This window comes from Mustela nivalis (assembly GCF_964662115.1).
Source record: "Mustela nivalis genome assembly, chromosome: 5".
Classification (NCBI taxonomy): Eukaryota; Metazoa; Chordata; class Mammalia; order Carnivora; family Mustelidae; genus Mustela; species Mustela nivalis.
In genome coordinates this window covers 155,061,880-155,084,287 of record NC_139024.1, presented here as the reverse complement: position 1 = coordinate 155,084,287, position 22,408 = coordinate 155,061,880, and the positions used below count along the sequence as shown (strand labels likewise).

Here is a 22,408-nt window from a genome sequence, read left to right as displayed (position 1 = left end):
TCACAGATTTATATCTGCAGTCTAGGGCTCCCCTTGAATTCCAAACCAGTAAATTCAACTGCTTTCTCAACGTCGCCATTCTGACATTAACAGCCACCTCAAAATTCTCTCCACAAGGGTTTGCAGTCTCTCTTGACAAGTGTTTTCAATTTTACGGTTCATGGTAGCCATGGTGCCATCCCATTCACGTGGTTGTCCAAGCCAGAGATGTGATATTTTTTCCTTGTTAGTTCTTTTGTTCAGTCTCCACTTCAATCTATCTATAAGATGTATCGATTTTATTTCCCATATATTTTTGTTATCTGGCTACTTTTCCCCATCTCCACTGCTGCCATTTTTGTCCAGTCCTGTCATCTATCTCACACCTAAATTACTGTCCCTAGCTAGCCTCACTGTTCTTAATCTTGTTTCCATAAAATCCATTCTCCATTCAGTTGGCAGAGTAATCTTAAATGAGAAAAATTTTTGTTTTCACTAACCATTAACTGAAATTTAGCATTCTTTTCAGTTATGAATACTACGTAGCAAACAGACCAGTCACATTAGCCATACCTGTGGCTTTTTTGCCAATGGAAATCACAGCCATATTCCTAGCTCTTAACCATGATTACCGATCGCTCAAAATATTAATACCCATGAGAACCTCAAAATATTATCATTGTTATTTGCTATTTCAAGTGCAAATTTAAAAGCACTATTAAATATAATTATTAAATATTAAATATAAATATTAAAATATTACTCTATCAAACATTTTTAAAATATTTTGAAAACTGTTTCAATATGGCATTATTTTATTATTAAAGCTCATATTTGGGGGCACCTGGGTGGTGGAGTTGGTTAAGCATCCAACTGTTGGTATTGGCTCAGGTCATAATCTGGGGTCCTGAGATCAAGCCCCATGTCAGTCTCCACATTCAGCGTGGAGTCTGCTTAAGACACTCCTATTCCTTCTGCCCACCTCAGGCTTCACATGGCCCTCCATTCTGCATCTCTATGTCTGCGATGACCTCCTCCTTTCCCTTATAAGGGTACCTTAAATCCAGATTTATCTCATCTCAAGATTCTTAATTAACTCTTAATGATACCCTATTTCCAAACACATTCATAGGTATGAGGGGTTAAGGCTTGTATATATCCTTTAACAGAACAAAACTGAACCCATTACACATCACAAACTAACAAATTGCTCCTAAGGTTTAGCTTAACATTGATGCACACAAAATTTCCATCATTCTATCTGGGCTGAAGTGATTGATTGATTGATTGATTGATTGACTAATGAATGGGGAAAATAACTCTGTTTTGTCTGGCATTGGCAAGCATCCAGTCTCAGAACCTCTAGATTGTTTCTTGGTGCCAGTGGGCTTGGTGACCTTGAGAATGGTGAAGTATGTGGTCTGACTCAGGGACTGGCACTTGTCCACTGTGATGATGTTCCTGATCTGAGCATCTGTAAAGCAGGAGGGCAGGTATAGGACATCTTATGGTGTTTCTCTGAGTAGCTATGCTTTCAGACGTGGTGGCAGCAGTCTTGCTGGATAACTAATGGTCCTCTCCATCTTCATCTTGGTCACCATGCCAAACACAATCCACCCTCAGATGGCGACATTGCTGGTAAAGGGGCATTTCTTGTCAATGTAGGCAGCCTCAGTGGCCTCCTTAGGCACCTTGAAACCCAGACCAATGTTCTTATGGTATCATGGGAGCTTCTCCTTGCCAGTTTCTCCAAGAAGGACCTTCTTAGTTTGAAAGATTTTTGGCTGTTGTGAGTAGGCATGCTCACTCTGAATGTCTACTGTCTTCCTGGTCACCAGAGGAAAAACTGGACTGAAGTAATTTAGACTAAATTATAGACCACAGAAAGCCTTTTTGGAGCACCTAATTATCTCCCTCATTCATAACTAATTGAAACCTTGTGTTTATGTCTACCTCACTCTAGGAAAAAGGAAACACAAGAAGAGTAAGCACCTCCTTGGTCTTGTCCTTTTACACATAACACGTTCATTCATTGAGCAAATATTTAAAGACCAGAGGAAAAAGAAACATAATTTTAAAATCTTTTTTGGAACACAAAGAGTAACAACAAAATGCAGCCACTTTCTCTGACTGGCCTCCACTCAAGGAAGAGCAATGCGGGCCTGCCGGGGCAGTAGAGTGAGGACTTACGTTGGTCTGGCTCGTTGTGGCCCCGCTCCCCAGGAGGGTTTCCCTTGCCCCACATACCTCACGGTCCCATCCGAGATGGGACTGGGAAGTTTCTCTTTTGACTTGCACCAGCAGAGGTCTTTCTGCTGTTCTGGGTTCAGAGAAATTATGGTAGCTTGAGGGCAATGGCAGCATCCAGGTCTCTCAAGGGGCTTGGGTGCTCTGTCTGTTTTCCAGCCCTCACCTTCCTGGCACTCCTTATGTTTTCTGCTCTGTGGCATAACAACACCACAGCCCTAGAATTAGGGAGAGAGAGGGAAGACCTTCCCTACTTCCAGGGCAAATCCCAACAGGTAGTTATTGCTGGTAATGTCGGGGTGGAGTAAACAGCTAGAGGGGCTTAGGGAGGGGTGCACCTTCAGGATCTGCTCTCCCCAGTTCCCAACCCCAACCTCACTGTATTTAAAGCCAAGTGGTAGCTCTGCTGTGACCCTTTCCTCAGAAAATTCCATCATGCCTGTCCTATGTTACTCAGAGACTGAGGTGCCGGCAACAGGCAGACAGTATCCTTCTTAAAGCACATTTTAAAAACCTGAAACAATAACAGGAACCCCTGTGTTTTCACTGCTTTCCTGTGGATGGTTTTGGACTAAAGCTTTGCTCTTAACTTGTCTGACATTAAAAGTCTTCGGAGATCGCGAACCCTTTCCACCGTCCTTTGTGCCACCAAGGTCCCTAAAGCTGGGTTCTTGGCCTGCAAGTTCGATCTAAGGAAAGACAGTTTCACCAATGGCTTTGCTTTTCTAATAATAAACATTTCCAGTTTCCTACTGGAGAATGAAGAAATTCATATCTTTCAGCAACTCTTACATATCAGTGAGAATTCAGAATATTTGTGAATATGTGGGAATGGGGGGGAGCATGACTTAGAGGAAAAAAAGGTAGTGTAACTGCTTACATTAATCAGAACGCATAAATACAGGCAGTTCTTCAGGTAGTATAAAATCTTAAAATGATGATGCAAAGCAATCTCAATAATCAGTGGGAAAAATCATGATTACTAAATAATTTCTACATTTTTATCCAGATATTTAAAAATTCCCTTAACTGACTGCTATGATTATAGAGGGAAATGAAAAAAAATATTTAGGATATTGTGCTTTAAAATATTAAAACCATTAAAGAATTAAAGTGTCATTCCTTTTTTAAAAGCTTCGCGAAAATAGTTGGACATGCTTGCCTTCTCATCATCATATAACTTAGGGTACACGGAGCTTCTTTTCTACACCTTGGTGAAGGGTCAGGCTCTTTCTAAATTCGTGTCAGCTTCCACCATTTTATTCTTTGTATTTTCAGTGTTGTGAAATATCTTTGAGAATTCCTGTACTATGAAGTGTTTTGCCGGAGCCACTTTCTCTGGAACATCTTCATCCTTTTCGACACAAACATATTCCGACTTATGTCCGTGAGTTCACCTTCCCCGAGTTCCTCTGGTCATGTAGCTAGTCTCTGGATAGCGCCAGCAGTCTCACTGCCAGCTGTTTCTTCTAGAACTCCTTTTATATTCAGTTTGAATTCCACTTCCAGGATAATAATTTTTCTTTTTTTTCTTATACTTTCATCTTGATGGCCAAATCCCTCTTTTGATGAGCAGTTCTTGTCATGTACATTTATCACTGGGAGACAAAGTGGCAACTAAAAGTACACATTTCCTATTTGTACATAAACTGAGTAATGTATGCAGTGTCCAGAAACCAACACATTTTAAAAGAAGTGATATGGGACATGTGGGTGACTCAGTTGGTTAAGCGTCTGCCTTTGGCTCGGTCATGGTCCCGGGGTCCTGGGACAGAGTCCTGCAGCGGGCTCCTTGCTTGGGGGGAGCCTGCTTCTTCCTCTGCCTGCCACTCCCTCTGCTTGTGCTCTCTCTCTCTCTCTGACAAATAAATAAAATCTTTAAAAATATATATAAATAAAATAAGTGACATGATAGGTCACATGATAGAAAACAATGTACATTTGTTTTCTGTGCAATGACTTATATGAACTAAAGATCCAATGCTGAAGTTTGTAATTTATGCATCTACTCACTACTGAAATTCATACTGTGTTGTTGGACAACTGGTGTTATTTAACTGAACTGTCATAACTGAAATTCATTTATATCAAAACTGTGCAGTGTGAAAATTTTCTCTGTGAAGTAAGCACCCCACTAAAGAAGCTAGGAAAAATAAAAATAAAGTGAGTCGGTGGAAGGCAAAAGGTTAAATAATGAAAAACCTGGGAAAAGTACTTAGGAGAAAGAGAAATGGCCAAACTGTTTTTAAATTTTTCATTACAGTAAAATAATAAATATAAAGGTAAAGAAATAATAAATGAATACATTTAAAAAATGAAAGACTAGCCACTAACTGATGGGGTTTGTAAAAAAATGAGAAAACACAAACAGAAAATTAGGGATAATAAAGGACTTGTAGTTACATGCACGGTGGAGAGAAAATCATTAGAGACCAATTTGCTTGTCCCTAAGAGGATATCTTTAAATGATTTTCTTGTAAAATATATTTTACCAAAACTTACTACAAATTATTAGCAAATCTAAGCAGAATAGGTTCATAAAAGAATAGGGAAAATGGTCAAAGAACTGTCAACTGTAAAAGAGACACCAAGTACCCATTGTTTTGAAAAGGGAATTTTACCAGAATTTTCAAGAAAACAGAATTCCAGTGTATTCAGTTTCAGAGTATTAAAAAGACAGTTATTTTCTAGGGGTACCTGGGTGGCTCAGTCCATTGAGCATCGGACTCTTGGTTTTGGTTCAGGTCATGATCTCAGGGTTGTAGGATTGAGCGCCGCATTCAGTGGGAGTTTGGGATTCTCTCTTTCCTTCTCCCCTTCCCCCTAACCCCCACTCGTATGTGTCCGTGCACATGTGCCCACCCGTTCTCTCTCTCAAATAAATCTTTAAAGAAAAAAAAGAGCATTATCTTCCATATTATTTTTATGAACTGAATAAAAATTTATACCAAAAGCTGAACACTATTACACACAAAAAAGGAAAATAGAGATTATCTAATTTATAATATTGAAGCATAAATTGTAGATGATATATTGCCAACTGGAATTAAGTGAACAACATGATGCCCAAGCGGGGTTTTATGCAGAAATGCAAGGATAACTCAGTATTAGGGAGTTTATTAAAATAACTCATCATAATATGTCTAAAGAAGCATCCCCAGTGATGCTGAAAAAGCATTTTCTAAAACTCAATATCCATTCTTAACTTAGAGTTCTCAGTAAAGTAGACAAAGAAGAATTATTTCTCATTATGATGAAATATATCTAATGAAGAATAGTGCAAAAGGTTCTCCGGCAAAGTGAAGAAAAAAAATGGAATGCCTACTCTCTTCATTTCTATTTAACATCTTTATGAAGTCTGTGAGCCATTGAAATCAGACAGAAGAAAGAAATTAGAAGCAAGCTAATTAAAAGGAGGCAGTAAAATGTTTATTTTCAGATATTATCACCAAAGTGTAAAACCCAACAGAATTTACCAGAAAGCCAACAAGAATTTAAGTCAATTAAGTAAAGTATAATAGGATATAAAAATGATGCACAAGTCAATACCTTCACATAGAACAATACCTTCACATAGAACAATTAAATGATAGAAGATTTGAATAGGGAAATACACCATTTATAATAAGAGAAGAATGAAAATATCTAGAATTATACTTAATAAAAAATATGACAAATTTATATGAAGGAAATTGATTTGCCCATACCAGACACCCATTCCCTGTAGGTGAATGGCTCAAGCAGTATTTGGGACTAGAATCAGGTTTAGAAAAGAGAGAAGGTGGGGTGTCTGGGTGGCTCAGTGAGTTAAGCATCTGACTTTTGACTTCAGCTCAGGACATGATCCCAGGGTTGGGAGAACCATGTTGTTTCCCTGCTGAGCTGGGAGTCAGCTTGAGATTCTCTCTCCCTCCCCCTCTGTACTTCTCTCTCTCTCTCTCTCTCTTTCAGAAAAAAAAAAAGGAAAAGTGACAAGGAAATGCTCAGGGAAGGCTTTTCTTGCTCTCAGTCAGAGACCCAGTGAAATAGACTATTTCTTCCTGCTTTTACTTCACCCTGTCTGCATGAACACTTGGGCCTGTAGCCAGCATGACGGTGAAGTCAGGGTGTGGAGAATTGCTGAGGCTATCATGGCGATGGAACCGGGACTTCGGTTATCCCACTCTTGCAATTTCTTTACCTTTGGACATCCTGATTAGTGACATTACGTATTCTATCAGCTCATTCATTTGGTACTTCCTGCTCTTTGCAACCAAAACATAATCTGAGGTAAAAGCTGCGTCAGGCTTGGCACTGTTGGGTGGCACTAAAGTTTATTTAGTGAGAAGAAAACATGTATACACTTCTAAATCATTTTAAAAAGTGCTTTAAATTAAGTCAAGTTGAGGATTCCAGCTAAATCACCGGTCTGCTGGAAGTAATTGATCCCTTCCTTTTAAGGTCATTGAATTCAATCATGTATGGATTTTAGTACTTGGTCTGCTTCTCTGAGAAGAGTCCAGATGATGCAGTGATGCAGGACCCAGACACCATTTTTTTTTTTTAAGATTCTTTTTATTTATTTGACAGAGAGAGATCACAAGTAGGCAGAGAGAGGGAGAAGCAGGCCCCCCGCCGAGCAGAGAGCCTGATGCAGGGCTCGATCCCAGGACCCTGGGATCATGACCTGAGCCGAAGGCAGAGGCTCAACCCACTGAGCCACCCAGGCGTCCCAGGACACAGACACCATTTAATGATCAATCTTACAACAGAACAAGTGATCATAGGTGTAGAAAATCAATGTAAAAATGATTCAGTTAAAGTTACTGTTTACCAGCTGATTGTGACTAGCCAGGTTAGTGAGTTCCAATCTGAAAACCTCATACACTAACATTTACACATTCAGTGTCAACATGCCCTCTGTGAACGTCTAACATAGAACACCTTGAACTAAGAGATAGCACCTCAAACTCTGCAACTTCAGGGCATCTAGAGTAGTCTATAGGACCAATTATTTCATGCACAACAATAAACAGGAAGCAAAATATCATTAATATTCTCCAGAATACCCTAGGGTCTCAAGGGCTCTCCACAGCTTCAGGCCCTTAGCTTCTACTGGGGAAGATTTTTGGACAAAGGCCTGCTACAGGGCCACCTGAGTGGCTCAGTTAAAGCATCTGCCTTCAGCCCAGGTCATGATATCAGGGTCTTGGGAACCAGCCCCATTTCTGGCTGTCCTTGGCCCTCTCCTTCTGCTCTGCAGACTGTGAGCCAGTCTTCAACATCCCAGTCTGCTTCTCAGAACTTGCATTACAGAATTTCTTCTATTGAGATGCTCAGGGCTCCCATGGAAAATACCAGTAGCCCTAGCATGTAATGTGAATCTTGGCACCATTGGGGACAGTACTCGGGCAACTTCAGTTGCAGGTTTTTCTTTTTACAGCACTATTTGGTCCTCAATTGGCTGAACAAGTCACTGTTCCAAGGAGAACTAGCACTTACTTCAACCAGTTTCCTAAAATTTTTTTAATTCTCAGCTTGCCAGGATATAGGGACTGTGCCCGGTCAGCGGAGAGCCCACAGCCCTTCTCCAGGAAATTTAAGTGGCTCTGAAAAGAGCCTTTGGGTTATTTAGGTGAGGACGCTTACTTGGCACGTTCACTTGGAGCTGGTGTACTTGGTGACGGCCTTGGTGCCCTCGGACACGGCGTGCTTGGCCAGCTCCCCGGGCAGCAGCAGGCGCACGGCCGTCTGGATCTCCCTGGACGTGATGGTCGAGCGCTTGTTGTAGTGCGCCAGGCGGGACGCCTCGCCCGCGATGCGCTCGAAGATATCCGTTACAAAGGAATTCATGATGCTCATGGCTTTCGAAGAGATGCCGGTGTCAGGGTGCACCTGCTTCAGCACCTTGTAGATGTAAATGGAATAGCTCTCTTTGCGGCATCTCTTGCGCTTCTTTCCTTCTTTCTTCTGAGTTTTAGTTACAGCTTTTTTGAAGCCCTTCTTGGAAATGGTCGTGCCCTTTGAAGTCAGCTCTGGCATGATGAGTGTACAGCTCTATAGCGTTACAGCTCTCCAGTTACAGCTCTAACGGCTCCAGTACGCACCAAGTAAGCAAAGATCACTGGAGGCTGGCGAGAGCAGTATTTATAGGCACAGCTCTGAAGTGACGCGTTGAGCAGACACCGTCTGATTGGTTAGTAGGCAGTGGCGTGAATGTAAATGAGGTGATTCTGGCGAGGCTTTCTGATTGGCTAGATAGCCGTCAGCCAATCAGACAGCAAATCACAACCTACTGTCAGACTATAAATAGGCCCCCTAGGGTCTCTAGCCGTTGGTTTGCTGCGGTGCACTCAGTTATGTCTGGGCGCGGGAAGCAGGGTGGCAAAGCTCGCGCGAAGGCCAAATCCAGGTCATCTAGAGCAGGCCTCCAGTTCCCAGTGGGCCGAATCCACCGTCTGCTCCGAAAGGGCAACTATGCAGAGCGCACTGGGGCTGGTGCACCCGTGTACCTGGCGGCCGTGCTGGAATACCTTACTGCAGAGATTCTAGAGTTGGCTGGCAATGCGTCTCGGGACAACAAGAAGACGCGCATCATCCCGCGCCATTTACAGTTGGCCATCCGCAATGACGAGGAGCTCAACAAGCTTCTGGGCGGTGTGACCATCGCGCAGGGCGGCGTCCTGCCCAACATCCAGGCCGTGCTGCTGCCCAAGAAGACCGAGAGCCACCACCACAAAGCCCAGAGCAAATAGTTAACAAGTCATGAATCCTAGTGAGTGACCTGAACATTTGGTGAAGAAAAAACAAAGGCTCTTTTCAGAGCCACTCAAATGATCAGTGAAGGCTGTGCATGAACTGCCATGTGTGTGAGTTGTCTATATACACATATATACATGTGCCATAAATCCTGGTAAAAAATCCCTGCATACTAGACCTTTGGTTCTGCTAACGGGTTCTTCTGAGTTTTAAAGTTAAGGATCAACAAGCCTTCCTGTAAGTGGTTGGTTAGCAAGGAAGATTTTTTTTTTTTTAAGATTTTATTTATTTATTTGACAGAGAGATCACAAGTAGGCAGAGAGAGAGAGAGGAGGAAACAGGCCCCCCGCTGAGCAGAGAGCCCGACGCGGGACTCGATCCCAGGACCTTGAGATCATGACCCAATCCGAAGGCAGTGGCTTAACCCACTGAGCCACCCAGATGCCCCAGCAAGGAAGATTTTTTTGAGGAGAGAGAATCTGAAGCAGTTTCCATGCTCCGTGTAGATCCCCCTGGAGACTTTAATCTCAGGATCCTAATCATGACCTGAGCAGAAATCAAGAGTCTACCTAACTGACTGAGCCACCACCCAGGCACCCCAGACAGCAAAGTTCAGTCACCATACTAGAGTCATTGGGAGAAGGAACTATAATTTCTCTTATCTTTGCAACCACCACTTAGTTTCTGAGCTAATGTAAACAGGTGACTTTGACTTACTTTTTAGAGAACTTGCAGTGGGGCAGTGGGACAGCAGGAATCCCAAGCAAGCAAGCTCCACACTCAGCTTGAGCCCCACCTGGGCTTAATCTCCAGACCCTGAGATCATGACCTGAGCCGAAATTGAGGCCCGCGCTCAACACATTGAGCCACCCAGGCACCTGTAGACAGGCAACATTAATGCTAAAATTGAATTAAGGACTATAGTTAAGTGATGATTGGATAAGAACAAACAGGAGGGGGCGCCTGGGCTGTCTCAGTCATTAAGCATCTGCCTTCTGCTAGATCTTGATCCCAGGGTCCTGTGATCCAGCCCCCACCCCCCGTAGGGATCCCTGCTAGGTGGAGAGCCTGCTTCTCCCTCTCCCATTCCCCCTGCTTGTTTTCCCTCTCTCCCTGTTTATCAAATAAATAAAATCTTTTTTAAAATGTCTATCATAATTATTTGAAATTATTAAGAAATCTTAGCCAAGCTTTTCAAAAATTTTGAGTACAAAATAGTTTCAGTTGATTTGTTTGTACTGTGAACACCAAGAAAAATTGGAAAACAAATGAACATTTAGTTAGACTATCAAATGCATAACTACAAAATATTCAGTAGTCTATCTAAAAGAAAAAGAATCTCACTGGTTTAAAAAAAAAAAAAAAAAAAAGCCGTTCCAGACACTTGAGATCTACACATAGGATATGTAAGTGAGCAGTTATAAGAAAGGTATAAAGTTCTATAAGAAGTTAAAAGATGAGCATAAAATACATATGTCAATTAGGGGAGATTGGGTTATGAAAGAGTTTTAACCATCTCTTGAATTAAAGGACATAAATACCAATTAAGGCATGCAATTGGGGAAGGCACAAAAGGAAGGAAAAATTTTGAAGACTGAAAATTGTACAGATATATTGAACAAAATTAGATAATGTCTAGAACATAGCAATTAAATTTTTAATGTGAAATTTTAAAATCAAGGAAGAATAATGGTATAAATGTCTAAATGAGGGATATGCAAAAATTCTAAACCGAAAAATTCTAAATAATTCAATAGATACACTTATATCAAGCAGGTAGCGTTCGAGACCTCAGCCTTGCCAAAGCACAGAGTACAGAAAGGCGGGGGAGAAAGAAAATGACTTTAGAGTAGAGAAATCTAGCAAACAGTATCTCAGCCAGGTGATCAGTGCACAGCATCAGTGACGAGCCGTGTCAAAAATGTACCTTTAAATTGGTATGTTGAGAAGGGCATTTCACATCTTTGGTCTTCCTCCCAGGAACCCCATAATTCCAATCAAACCGTGAGGAAAATATCAGACAAATCCAAGTTGAGGAACATTTTATAAAATACTTGACTATAAACCCTCAAAATTATGAAAGTCATGAAAAGCAAGGAAATTCTGACAAACTGTCATAGCCCAGAGGTGGCTAAGTAAACATGGCCACTAAATGTCATGTATTTTGGGTTACATCCTAGAACAGGGGAAAAACAAATTAGGTAAAATCTATTGAAATCCAAACAAAGTTTAGAGTTCAAGTCACTGTGATTTACCAGTGTTTGCTCCTTGCTTGTAAGAAATGCACAAATATTGACAGTAGGAGAAATTGGGTGAGGAGTAGCAGGGACTCTTATCTTGACAACTTTTCTATAAATCTAAAATTACTCTCAGTTAGGGGTGCCTGGGTGGCTCAATGGGTTAAAGGCTCTGCCTTCTGCTCAGATCATGATCCCAGAGTCCTGGGATCCACACCCGAGTTGGGCTCTCTGCTTAGCGGGGAGCCTGCTTCCTCCTCTCCCTCTCTCTCTGCCTCTACACCTACTTGAGATCTCTGTCTGTCAAGTAAATAAATAAATAAAATCTTTTTTTTTTTAAAGATTATTTATTTATTTATTTGACAGAGAGAGATCACCAGTAGGCAGAGAGGCAGGCAGAGAGAGAGAGAGAGGAGGAAGCAGGCTCCCCGCTGAGCAGAGAGCCCTATGCAGGACTTGATACCAGGACCCTGAGATCATGACCTGAGCCGAAGGCAGTGGCTTTACCCACTGAGCCACCCAGGCGCCCCCTTTTTTTTTTTTTAGATTAAAATCTTTTTTTTAAAAAATTACTCTGTTAGAAAACTTACTGAAAAGAACAGAACAATAAACTCAAATTTACTAAATAAAAAATTAAAAAAAAAAAAAACAGGGAAAAGTTCTAAATCCAAAATCAAACACCTGAAATCCAGCTCTTAACATGCCAGTGTAATTGGCTCTGAAAGGAGTCTCCAGGGTTTGGATGCTCATGTCCTCCTAAAAAATTCGTTTGAGGGACACCTGACTCTTGATTTTGACTTAGGTCATGATCCCCAGGTGGTGAGATCGAGACTCTCATCGGGCTTTGTGTTGGGCGTGGAGCCTGCTTAAGATTCGCTCTCTCCCTCTGCCCCTCCCCTCCGTGTCCCACCTGAGCTTTCTCTCTGTGAAAAAAAAAAATTTAAAAAAACTCATTTGTGGCCAGTATACTTGGTGATAGGAAATAGTGCCCTACACACTGTGTGCCTGGCCAGCTCCCCAGGCATGAGAGTGCAGGAACCGTCTGGAATTCCCTATACATGATAACCAAGAGCCCACTGTAAAGAGCCAGGTGAGTAGACTCATGGGGAGGTGCTGTAAAATCATGAACATTCATTCATTCACAGGGCTTCTGTAGAGATGCCAGTTTGGGGGTGAACCATCTTCAAGACCTACTCTATAGTTAGTGTAATAGGGCTGTCCGTAACATCTCTGCCATTTCCTGCCATTCTTCTTCTGCCATGGTGACTTCCTGGAGCCTTCCTTGGACCTGAGAGAAAACTTAGAGAAAGACTTGGAAATAAGAGACACAGCCCCCCAGTCTTGAGGAAAAGACAGCAACGAGTTGTGAAGCCACAGGACTTACTAATAAATCGCATATTCGGACGAGGTTTTGGGTAAACTCAATTTCTGAGGAGACAAAAAATCAAGATGCACGTGAATGTAAATGAGATACTTCAGGTCAACTCTGATTGGATCGTCCTCCTAGTTGCATCGACCACTCAAAAAGCAGAAGATTGTCCCCCGGGACCTAGGTTCATAAGCAGTTTGAAGAGGAGCCGGTGGCACCTGCTTGTTTTTGTAGGTTTCAGCCTCAGCCTCTTGGAGAGTCCAGCTTCCTTACCCGAGGTCCAGATTCCCAGAGGAATGGAGCAGGCCCAGGTTGAGTTAGATGTCCGCTTGCTGCCCAGCAACATTAGAGGGAGGACAGCGGTCTCGGCAAAGAGTGCATCTGGGTGGACACATCATTGTGTTGGGAGGACTGTCTACTGTCCAGTTTTTCCTGATGCGGTGGTGTAACTGCTTCTCTTTATCTGTTTGAAATAACCCTGTCCTGTGGTCCAGAGTGGTTCCAGTGTGCCACCTGAGCAAGTGCAGGTGAGACTTTACTGTTAGAATTATTAGCCTGAGTGAATTTCTGTTTTTTTTAAGTAGTGAGGTGAGGCATCATTTCGTGTTTGGTGGCTTTTTGTCCTATGTCCTTTCAGAGTTGGAAACAAAATCCTAAGGCTTCTCTCTCCTGTTGTCTCTGCCCCAGTGACTGGCCCATACCTTCTGGAGTCAGAAAAACAGCTAATGCAAGCAGTAAGCCTGCTTGGGAGATGCCCAGAGCTTTACCCAGCTCACTAGTAGCTTGGTCTTCTCAAGGGCGGCTTGCTGCTCTCATCCCCACTCCCGTCTGTGCCCCCCCCTTTAAACCAAGTGGCATAAGGGACAGAGGCAGTGTGCCAACTGGACAATAAAAGTCCTCCCAAACCCCCAAATCCCTATCAAAGCTTGTGCCCCTTTCACATTCTTAGGGGTTGGATAGGTTTGCATCTTAATCCCAGCTTCTGGGACAATGTGCACAGTCCCTTACTCTCTTATTTTTTATTTCTTTTCAGCGTAACAGTATTCATTGTTTTTGCACCACACCCAGTGCTCCATGCAATACGTGCCCTCCTTAATACCCACCACCTGGCTCCCCCAACCTTCCCCCCACCCCCTTCAAAACCCTCAGGTTGTTTTTCAGAGTCCATAATCTCTCATGGTTCACCGCCCCTTCCAATTTCCCTCAACTCCCTTCTCCTCTCCATCCCCCCAAGTCCTCCGTGTTATTTGTTATGCTCCACAAATAAGTGAAACCATATGATAACTGACTCTCTCTGCTTGACTTATTTCACTCAGCATCATCTCTTCCAGTCCCATCCACGTTGATACAAAAATTGGGTATTCATCCTTTCTGATGGAGGCATAGTGTATATAGTGTATATGGACCACATCTTCCTTATCCATTCGTTTGCTGAAGGGCATCTTGGTTCTTTCCACAGTTTGGTGACTGTGGCCATTGCTGCTAGAAACACTGGGGTACAGACAGCCTTTCTTTTCACTACATCTGTATCTTTGCAAGGTAATAGGGAAGCTCTATTTTTAATTTCTTGAGGAAGCTCCACACTGTTCTCCAAAGTGGCTGCATCAACTTGCGTTCCCACCAACAGTGTAAGAGGGTTCCCCTTTCTCCACATCCTCTCCAACACACGTTGTTCCCTTACTCTTTTGACTCCCAGAAACTTTACGGTGGTGCCTGGGACTTGAGTTTTCTGGGAGTTCTGTGCCCATCCTCTCCCTTGCTGATGTTCCAGCAAAGCCCTCAGGGTGGCCTGTCAAGAAGTAAGTGTTTACATTTGTCACCAATGTAATGGGCCTATTTGTGGGGAGGGAAAACAGGGACAAGTCTCTGGCTACTTTCCCACTGATGAGGAGGACAGAGGCAAGAAGGAAACGTAGATAAAATTCAATGTCTTTACCTCTCGTAGCCCATTGACAAATACTTGAGTTAGGCAGAGTGTGACATTCAAGCTAATGCTTTGCTGGAGGGAAAAACAGCTCTAGCTTGACAACCCCTAGGCCGCCAGGATCCTGTGAGTCTTCTTTAGCATATGAAAGTCCTTTTGGAAATGCTGAACTTCAGCTTGACCTTGAAGAAGCACCTGAATGGCTCAGGTTGCCCCTTCTACATAAAGAGGGACTTTGGCTAATGACTCTGCCCAGGGGTATAGTGAAAAAAAGTATTTGCCAAGTTCAGCACATCACGGCACACTGCTAGGATCATGGCCAAGGTACCTAAGATGGCGGCCATGTTGGGCACAGCAGCCTGGATGAGGGGGTGGGACACTACCTTGTTCAATTCTTAGTACTCCCCCATTTGGCTCTTTTACTGGCTGCACTGGGCTGTTGACAGTACTGTGGGCAGGGAGTACAATAGAGCTACTCAACACTGTTCTCAGGTAGTGTCTCCTACCCCCCCCCCCAGGCAATTTATATTGTTGAACAGTTAACATTATTCATGAGGGTGCCCTGCTTATGGGTTCCTAGTCAGCATTTCCCCTGCACACTGGTTCCTAACCGAGAGGGAGAGTTCAAAGATAGAGGTTTTATGTTTGACCTCGTACGTTATCAATCCTCTATATGTTCTCTGGTATTGGAGAGTTAAAAACCTGGTATTCTCATGGTGGGGGGAGCCTCCAATTTTCTGTGTGCAAAGGACCCTCCTGAGCACAACTGTCTGCCCTTCAGTGGCACTGAGAGGCCAGGAAACTTCTGAGGGTTTCTGAGGATTAGAGTACAATCAGCTCCAGTATCCACCAAAGCAGTCTCCCTTTGTTTATTTCTGGGGACCAGTGAATAGTGAGTTCAACCTGGGAACTCTGATCACCCACTATGGGCCCCCTCTGGAGATGAGTTTGACCTGCGTCCTAAACCCAGGGCACAGGAACCATTCACCCTGAGGAGGACTGTGTCCATAAGGCCTCTGTTGGACCAGGCAGGGCACTAGGGGTGGCAGGGACAGACAGAACAGGGCTGAACTACTACTCAGGTTTTAAGGGTTCCTGAAGGCTGACCAATACAGTAGTAGGTTGCAAGACCATCTTTTCAGGTGAGGTCTGGCAGTCATGAGGTCAAACTGTTAAGGGAAAAACTAATCTAAGTGTTGCGGAAAATCTGAAGTGACCAAGGAAACTCAAGCGACCCACGGGAATCAGGGAGAGCTTAGCTTTATCATCGCTGGCGGCCTCGGCGGGGTCCTTTCCCAAAGGCTGAGCACCCGCAGGGTTAGGGGTGAGTTTTTATGTTTATGGGTGAGGGGGGATGGTAATGGGACATTTTTGAGGTCTCTCAAGGCCGAATGGCCCCTTCCTGTGGCAGTATAATCCCTGCAGAGTGTGCTAAATCACCCTGGGGACGGTTTCTTTTTCTTTTCTTAAACAGGACAGCCCTCTGGTCTTTTCCTCCGCCTTAGCAGGGCAGGAAGGGGCTGCGCCCCGGTGTTGGTTGGGGAGAGAGGGTCTCTATCTGTCTCATAAGCTGGCCGACCAAACCAGCAAGGGAATTCTAGCCCGTCTCAAAGCCCTTCTGGGTTCTTCTTTCTACCCCATTTCCCGCGTGCACCAAAAGTACCAAGTGTGCAGAAGTAGAAGGATGTAAATCCCCCTCCCTGCTTGTGCTCAGGGCCCAGACCTTAGGAGAACCGTCTCCTCTGAGCCCACAAGTGTTAAATAAACCTCGGATCCTCCAGCGCCTCCGAGGGCCGCTTGGTTCTTCCGTCAGGATCCAGTCCAGGTTTTGTAACAAAACTACAGTTACTTCCTGGGTATTTTTCTTTACCGTTATAGCTAATTGGAGGAGCCTATTGGCTTCTCAAGTTCCTTCTCGGTCTCCAGTCTTTCCCATAGTCCGTACTGATGTGAGAAACAACGGCAGAAGAAAAATTATTTTATTTCCTTACTACCTACAGCCCATTGCGGAGTCCTAGAAACAGGCAGAGTGACCTTCCTCTAAAGACACAACTGCCTCAGTGTCAATACTTTGCTAAGAGCGAAAGACAATCCTAGCCCACCTCCAACCCTACCCCAGCACCCCCTCCCCAGGATCCCATAAGCCTACTTTAACAGATAAAAATTCCTTTAGAGGGGTGGCTCAGGCACTTAAGCATCTGCCTTTGGCTCCAGTCATGGTCCCAGAGTCCTGGGATCGAGCCCCACATGGGGCTCCCTGCTGAACAGGGAGTCTCCTTCTCCCTCTGCCCCTTTCCTTCCCCATTCCCTCTTTCAAATAAATAAATAAATAAATAAAATTTTTTTTTTAATTCCTTTAGAAATTTCCTTTATCTCTACCTCTCAGGATACATGTTAGCATTCATCCCCAAGCGTATGGCCTGATGAAGTCCCAGAACCTTAAGTCAGGTTCGGTGTGGTGAGGAGGTTCGGAGCCGACGACTAAAGAAAGAATTCTTAAGACGTCATTGGTGCAAAATGGTGGTTTATTAAAGCACGGGGACAGAACCCGTGGGCAGGAAGAGCTGCTGCCCCGGGTTGTGAAGGTGGGCATGTTATATACCCCACGGTTGGGGGGGGAGGTGGTAAAGGAATGGGGGATTTCGACAGAGTTCTCACATGCTAGGGAGGGTCTACAAGGTGCCGGGGGGGGGGGGGGGGGGGAGTCTTTGCCATTATGGCTTGATTAATGTCGTCTTTAGGTCAAGCACTAACATCAAGATAATGGGGGATTCATGGTGGGGCATTATGATCTGGCTATCATTTACATTCCTTTCTACCCCAGTCTCCTCCAGTTTATAGTGGGAGGGGGACATTAGGGCTTCAGGAACCAAGAGTTATTCGCCTCTGGAAATTTGTGCTATTGATAAGGTAACCTCCCTGTTCAGGTCTCTAGGACATCTTGTAGGGCAAGGGAGATTCCTGTTCTGCAGGATTGCGATCCCTGCAAGTTAACTATTTATCGTTTTATGGCAGTCATGGGTGCCTGAGGAATGCCACACATATGGAGGGGAGCGGGTGAAGAGGGGGTGCAAGGCGCCAGCTTTTGCTTTGTCCTCAGCCAGCCTCCTGCTCCCTCATCATGGCCCACCGAAATACATCTGAAAGGTCTCATGACTCAGGTTTTATTAAACAGTAATGAGTGACATTTCCCAACAGGGGCTAACCCCGTGAAGATCCTGGAAACCTTGCTTCCAAAATTCTTTAGTGACTCACACTATCCTTAATCCCCTCCCAACTTGAAAGTATATAATGGGTCACTCCTTGTGACCCTGGTACAGCTCTTTTGCCCACTGGGTCCTATCCTTGTGCTTTAATAAAATCACCTTTTTGCACCAAAGATGTCCCAAGAATTCTTTCTTAGCCATCAGCTTCAAACCCTAATGTCTTCTCTATATCACATACCTGTTCCCAGGATCTGCCCATGTGCCCCAGATTAACAATGGATTGCCCAGCCTCATACGTGTCTTGTCCCACAACTGGGCTCCGCGCAGATATCTACTGATATTTGTACCAGGTGCCAGGGGCAGAATGGAGAATCTTGGTTTTCATTCTTTGCGGTGACTGTGGCCACATCACACCCTTCAAAGATGAGGGCCTAGATGGCCTGTGGCATTACCACCTCCCTGAGAATTTGCTGCCCTTCCTCTGTAGAGTTCCAGTTTCCCGCATGCCCAGCATTGAGCCAAACCTCCCTGTACACTAGAATAATTCAATCTGTTTGGGAGTGAGTACTTTGACCCCCTGAGCCCCTTGTAGCCAGAGGGCAAGGTGTGTGGTGACCTTGCTCAGCATCTCTGCCTCCAGCCTGGTCAGAGAAATGTTATGGCCCCCATATTCCATAGCCACAGCAGCTGTGTTTGCCGGGCCTTCTGCTGGAATTTGGCAGCTATGTCAGTAAGCTCAGTGGGAAAAGAGGCAGGGGAGGGGGCACCTGGCTGGCTTAGTCCATAGAGCTTGCGATTTTTTATCTCATTCTTGTACTGAAATCAAGTTGGGTACGGAGTGCTCGGCATAGAGACTACTTTAAAAAAAAAAAAAAAAAAAAAAAAAAAACCTCATTGCAAGGATATTTTCTCATCATGGCTGATGTGGAAATATTGGGGTTCAGAGCAGATGGCCAAGAAAGAATTCTTGAGATTTTTGGTACAAAAAGGTATTTTTTTATTGTAGCATGGGGACAGGACCCCTGGGTAGAAAGAAGGGGCCTGGGAGCCTCAGGGTGACTGATTTGTATCTTTGGAGTTGGGAGAGGTAAAAAAAGAGGGACATTTCCATAAGAACATTCATGTGCAAGAAAGAAGACTCCCAGGGTCCTGGAGGCCTTGCAATTGTCAAGCTAAGGTGGTTTTCACCTCTAGCCCCACAGGCATTAACATGAAGACAGTTGGGCGTTTCCTGGAGGAATGTTCTACTCTGCCCCCTTCAAGAATTTGTTGTTGGGCTGCTATAAGGACATTGAATTTTGTCTGTATTTCCTTCTTGCCTTTGTTCTCCACGGGAATGATTGTTTCCTGAACTGGAGGCTCTTGCTGTGCTTTTCTTTCCCTTTGTGTTGGGGTTCAAGGGCACGCCATCAATCACCACACCCCCTCCTCTTTGCTCTCCTCACCTTCCCAGGGGTTCCACCTTTTACCATCTCTTCACAAGTGATCTGACCCTTATCTGCAGCAGCTTCTAACCTCCTCATTTTGTACAAGGGCATGTCAAGGCCTCTGATACTATCCTGCTCTCCCACTGTGCCTGCCAGGCCCCGAAGCTAGAAGAGTAGGGGACCCCTGCACAGCCTTCTCTAACCTCAGCTCTCCCAACTTTCCAAGTTGAGCTACAGTCTGTAGTTGGGTGTTGGTGGCCTTCAAACTGTCCCCAGAACAGGCCAGCCCACTGTGGCAGCCCTGCTTCCCCTTCTTGGCCACCATATGCTGTGCACACTTCCTCCACCAAATGCACTGGGCCAGCTGGCCTTTTCAGGGTGTCCCTGTACTCATGCAGCAGTCCCCAGGCGTCTGACCTATGGGCCATCCCTCTCCACAGGGCCAACCTGGGATTCCCCCTCTGATGCCTCTTTCCTAAGACCCATTTCTTTGGTCTCCCTGGTTGGCTCGCCAATTGTTGGCTTACAACTCTGGGAGTTCCCTGAGTGAGAATCAAAATCGGCCCTTGTGCTCAGAGGGTAAGGAGACACAGAAGGCAGAGGTCAGCCACTCCAGGTCGGTAGGCGGCAGCTTTAATAAGCAGAGAAACTTGCATACAAGGTTGTCTTGGGCGCCAGCAAGAACACACGCCCACCAGACTCTTAAGAGTTTCTGTAGAGGCCAGGCCTGGGTTCAGTCTTGTGTATGGTTCAGATGGTCTCAACACGGTACTCTCTCAAGGCTATCTCTGCCCTCGAAGGGACTCCTACTATGCGAACAGTGGGTGGGATATACATTCTAAGGACGGGGTAGTGGGTAGAGTGCTGCCAATTGCCCGGGGCCAGTTTAAGGGCCAACCTGCAGTCATTTCCTCTCAGTCACCTCCTCCAACAGTGTCTGTCAAGGGCTCCCCCTGGCTTTCAGGGCAAAGTACAGATTGTTCAGCTCGGCTGTGAAATGTAGCCCCTGCCTACACCACTGGACTCTTTTCTTACAACACTCTCCCATGTTGTGGCTTGATTCATATACTTCAGTTCCTTGGATCCGTTTTGCTTTAATTCACTTTTGTCTTTCTAATTATATTTCCTCCCTGGAATATTCTTCCTTCCTCTCCTCATTTAATTAGATTTTACAAATCTTTCAAGATTATTCTCATGCATTACATCATTTGTGAGGCTTTCCTTGACCATTCTCCATCATAGGGTCAGTAGGTGTTCCTCTTCGGTGACCTTGTTGATCCCTGAATGAATCTCAATTATAGCATTTAATATGCTCCAGTAGAAGTTGTTAATTTTTATGTCTCTCTTTTACTGAACTATAGATTTTTTTTTATGATGTCTTAATTTTTTACCAGCGCCTGAAACATAAAAGACCAATTAATGGCTGCTTGAGTGCATTTATAAATAGATTTTTGTTCTGGGTTCCGGCTGCTTACAATTTAGTATTTTTTTAATTTTTTTTAATCCTTTAAAGATGTATACATCCATGTGAGAGAGAGAATGTGTGTGGGTGAGTGGGGGGACGGCAAAGGGAGAGAGAATCCTCAAGCAGACTCCCTGCTGAGCAGAGAGCCCGACCTGGGGCTCAATCCCAGGACCCTGAGCTCATGACCTGAGCCAAAAGCTACAGTCAGATGCTCAACAGAATGAGCCCCACAGGTGACCACTACTAGTATTTTAATGATAAAAATAATAGCAACATAGAAAATTGAGGGGGAAAAGGCATCCATGACTTCAACATTTTGACAAACTTATTTTTATTTTTGTATGTTTTCTATTAGCCTTCATTAATACAGAATAGCTTCTATTTCAATATTGTGATTTTAAAAAAATTATAAGATTTTTCCTAATTCTTATTTTCACTAGGTACATAATGGTCCATCAAAAGATGTTTACTGAGGGGCGCCTGGCTGGCTCAGTCGGTTAAGCATCTGCCAGCTCAGGTCTTGATCCCAGGGTCCTGGGATTGAGCTCCAGCTCGGGCTCCCTGCTCAGTGGGGAGTCTGCTTCTTTCCCTCCCTTTGCCTCGCCCCTGATTTGTGTGCATTCTGTCTCTCTCAAATAAATAAATGAAATCTTTAAAAAAAGAAAAAGACATTTATTGAGCATTTACTATGCATCACACACTCAGTGTTTTATGTATTTGGTATCTTTTACTTTCCCAAATAATACTATAGGTGGGTACTATTATTATACTCATTGCACAGAAAAAGAGATTCAGTCTTTAAGATCACAGAGCTAGCCTTGGAGCCAGTATTTCAACCCAGACATTCTGACTCAAAAGCCCACCTTAACCACTGTTATACTGGGATGGATAATTTACCATAATTTACTTAAACATACCATTCTTCCATTGTTGGTTACTTAGGCCGCTTCCAACATTTTACTATTACAGTCAGTGCTATAATGAACATCCACATGCTTTTTCCTCCTCCTGAAGCATTTGCTTAAACCATTCCTAGATATAGGATGAGTGGGTCAAAGAGTATGCAAGATTATGTTGGCTTTTTCTGTGTATCGTTCAATTATTTCTCCAGATGGCTGTGTGAAAAAGCCACCAGAAAAGCACAAGAGTATACCTGTTTTACTTTACACTCACAAAATTTGGTGTTGCGTAAAGAAAGATTTGCTTTGTTGGTAAGGTGAAGCCCTACCAGGTTATTTTATTTTGCATTTCTTTTCATCAGAGTGAGACTGGACATTTCCATTCCTTCCTGTATACAGAAAGATACAGACAGAAGCCTTGACGGGTGTATGTTTGTCTTGTCAGTTTGTCCCATCTTGTGAAATGTCACTGTGGGTCCTTGCAAAAATTAAACAAGAAATTCAGATTTGTTGTTTTCTAACCTTCTAAAACTTAAGTTATGGTAGACCCTTCCTAGAATATTTGCAAAATCTTAATAAAACAACTTTATGGGGTGCCTGGGTGGCTCAGTGGGTTAAAGCCTCTGCCTTCAGCTCAGGTTATGATCCCAGGGTTCTGGGATTGAACCCTGCATCGGGCTCTCTGCTCAGCGGGAAACCTGTTTCTCTTCCTCTCTCTCTCTCTGCCTACTTGTGATCTCTGTCAAATAAATAAATAAAATCTTAAAAAAAAAAAAAAGTGACTTTACAAGGTCATCAATAAGAGCCAGTTGGATTTTTGAAACAACCCTTGAGGGAGAACATATTCCTCATTAGTGTGAGCTGTGGTCACACATGAGTTCTTTTAAAGCCAAATATAATCTTAGCTGACACCAGAG

General features: G+C 43.9%; 2 protein-coding genes across 2 annotated transcripts; one reads left to right on the top strand and one right to left on the bottom strand.

Annotated features, from left to right (window-relative positions):
• Positions 1-7,816: 7,816 nt before the first annotated feature.
• Positions 7,817-8,269, bottom strand: LOC309864862 (histone H2B type 1-A). Its single transcript, XM_082730744.1, has one exon. The coding sequence runs from the start codon at positions 8,245-8,247 to the stop codon at positions 7,864-7,866; it is 384 nt and encodes a 127-aa protein (XP_082586870.1). The 5' UTR covers positions 8,248-8,269; the 3' UTR covers positions 7,817-7,863.
• Positions 8,270-8,564: 295 nt separating this feature from the next.
• LOC309864426 (histone H2A type 1-A) lies at positions 8,565-8,960 on the top strand (the record flags this gene model as incomplete). Its single annotated transcript, XM_082729849.1, has 1 exon — positions 8,565-8,960. The coding sequence occupies one exon, from the start codon at positions 8,565-8,567 to the stop codon at positions 8,958-8,960; it is 396 nt and encodes a 131-aa protein (XP_082585975.1).
• Between the last annotated feature and the right edge of the window lie 13,448 nt (positions 8,961-22,408).

Coding starts and splice junctions, on each gene's coding strand:
- LOC309864862 (XM_082730744.1), bottom strand. CDS start 8,247: ATGCCAGAGCTGACTTCAAAGGGCACGACCATTTCCAAGAAGGGCTTC.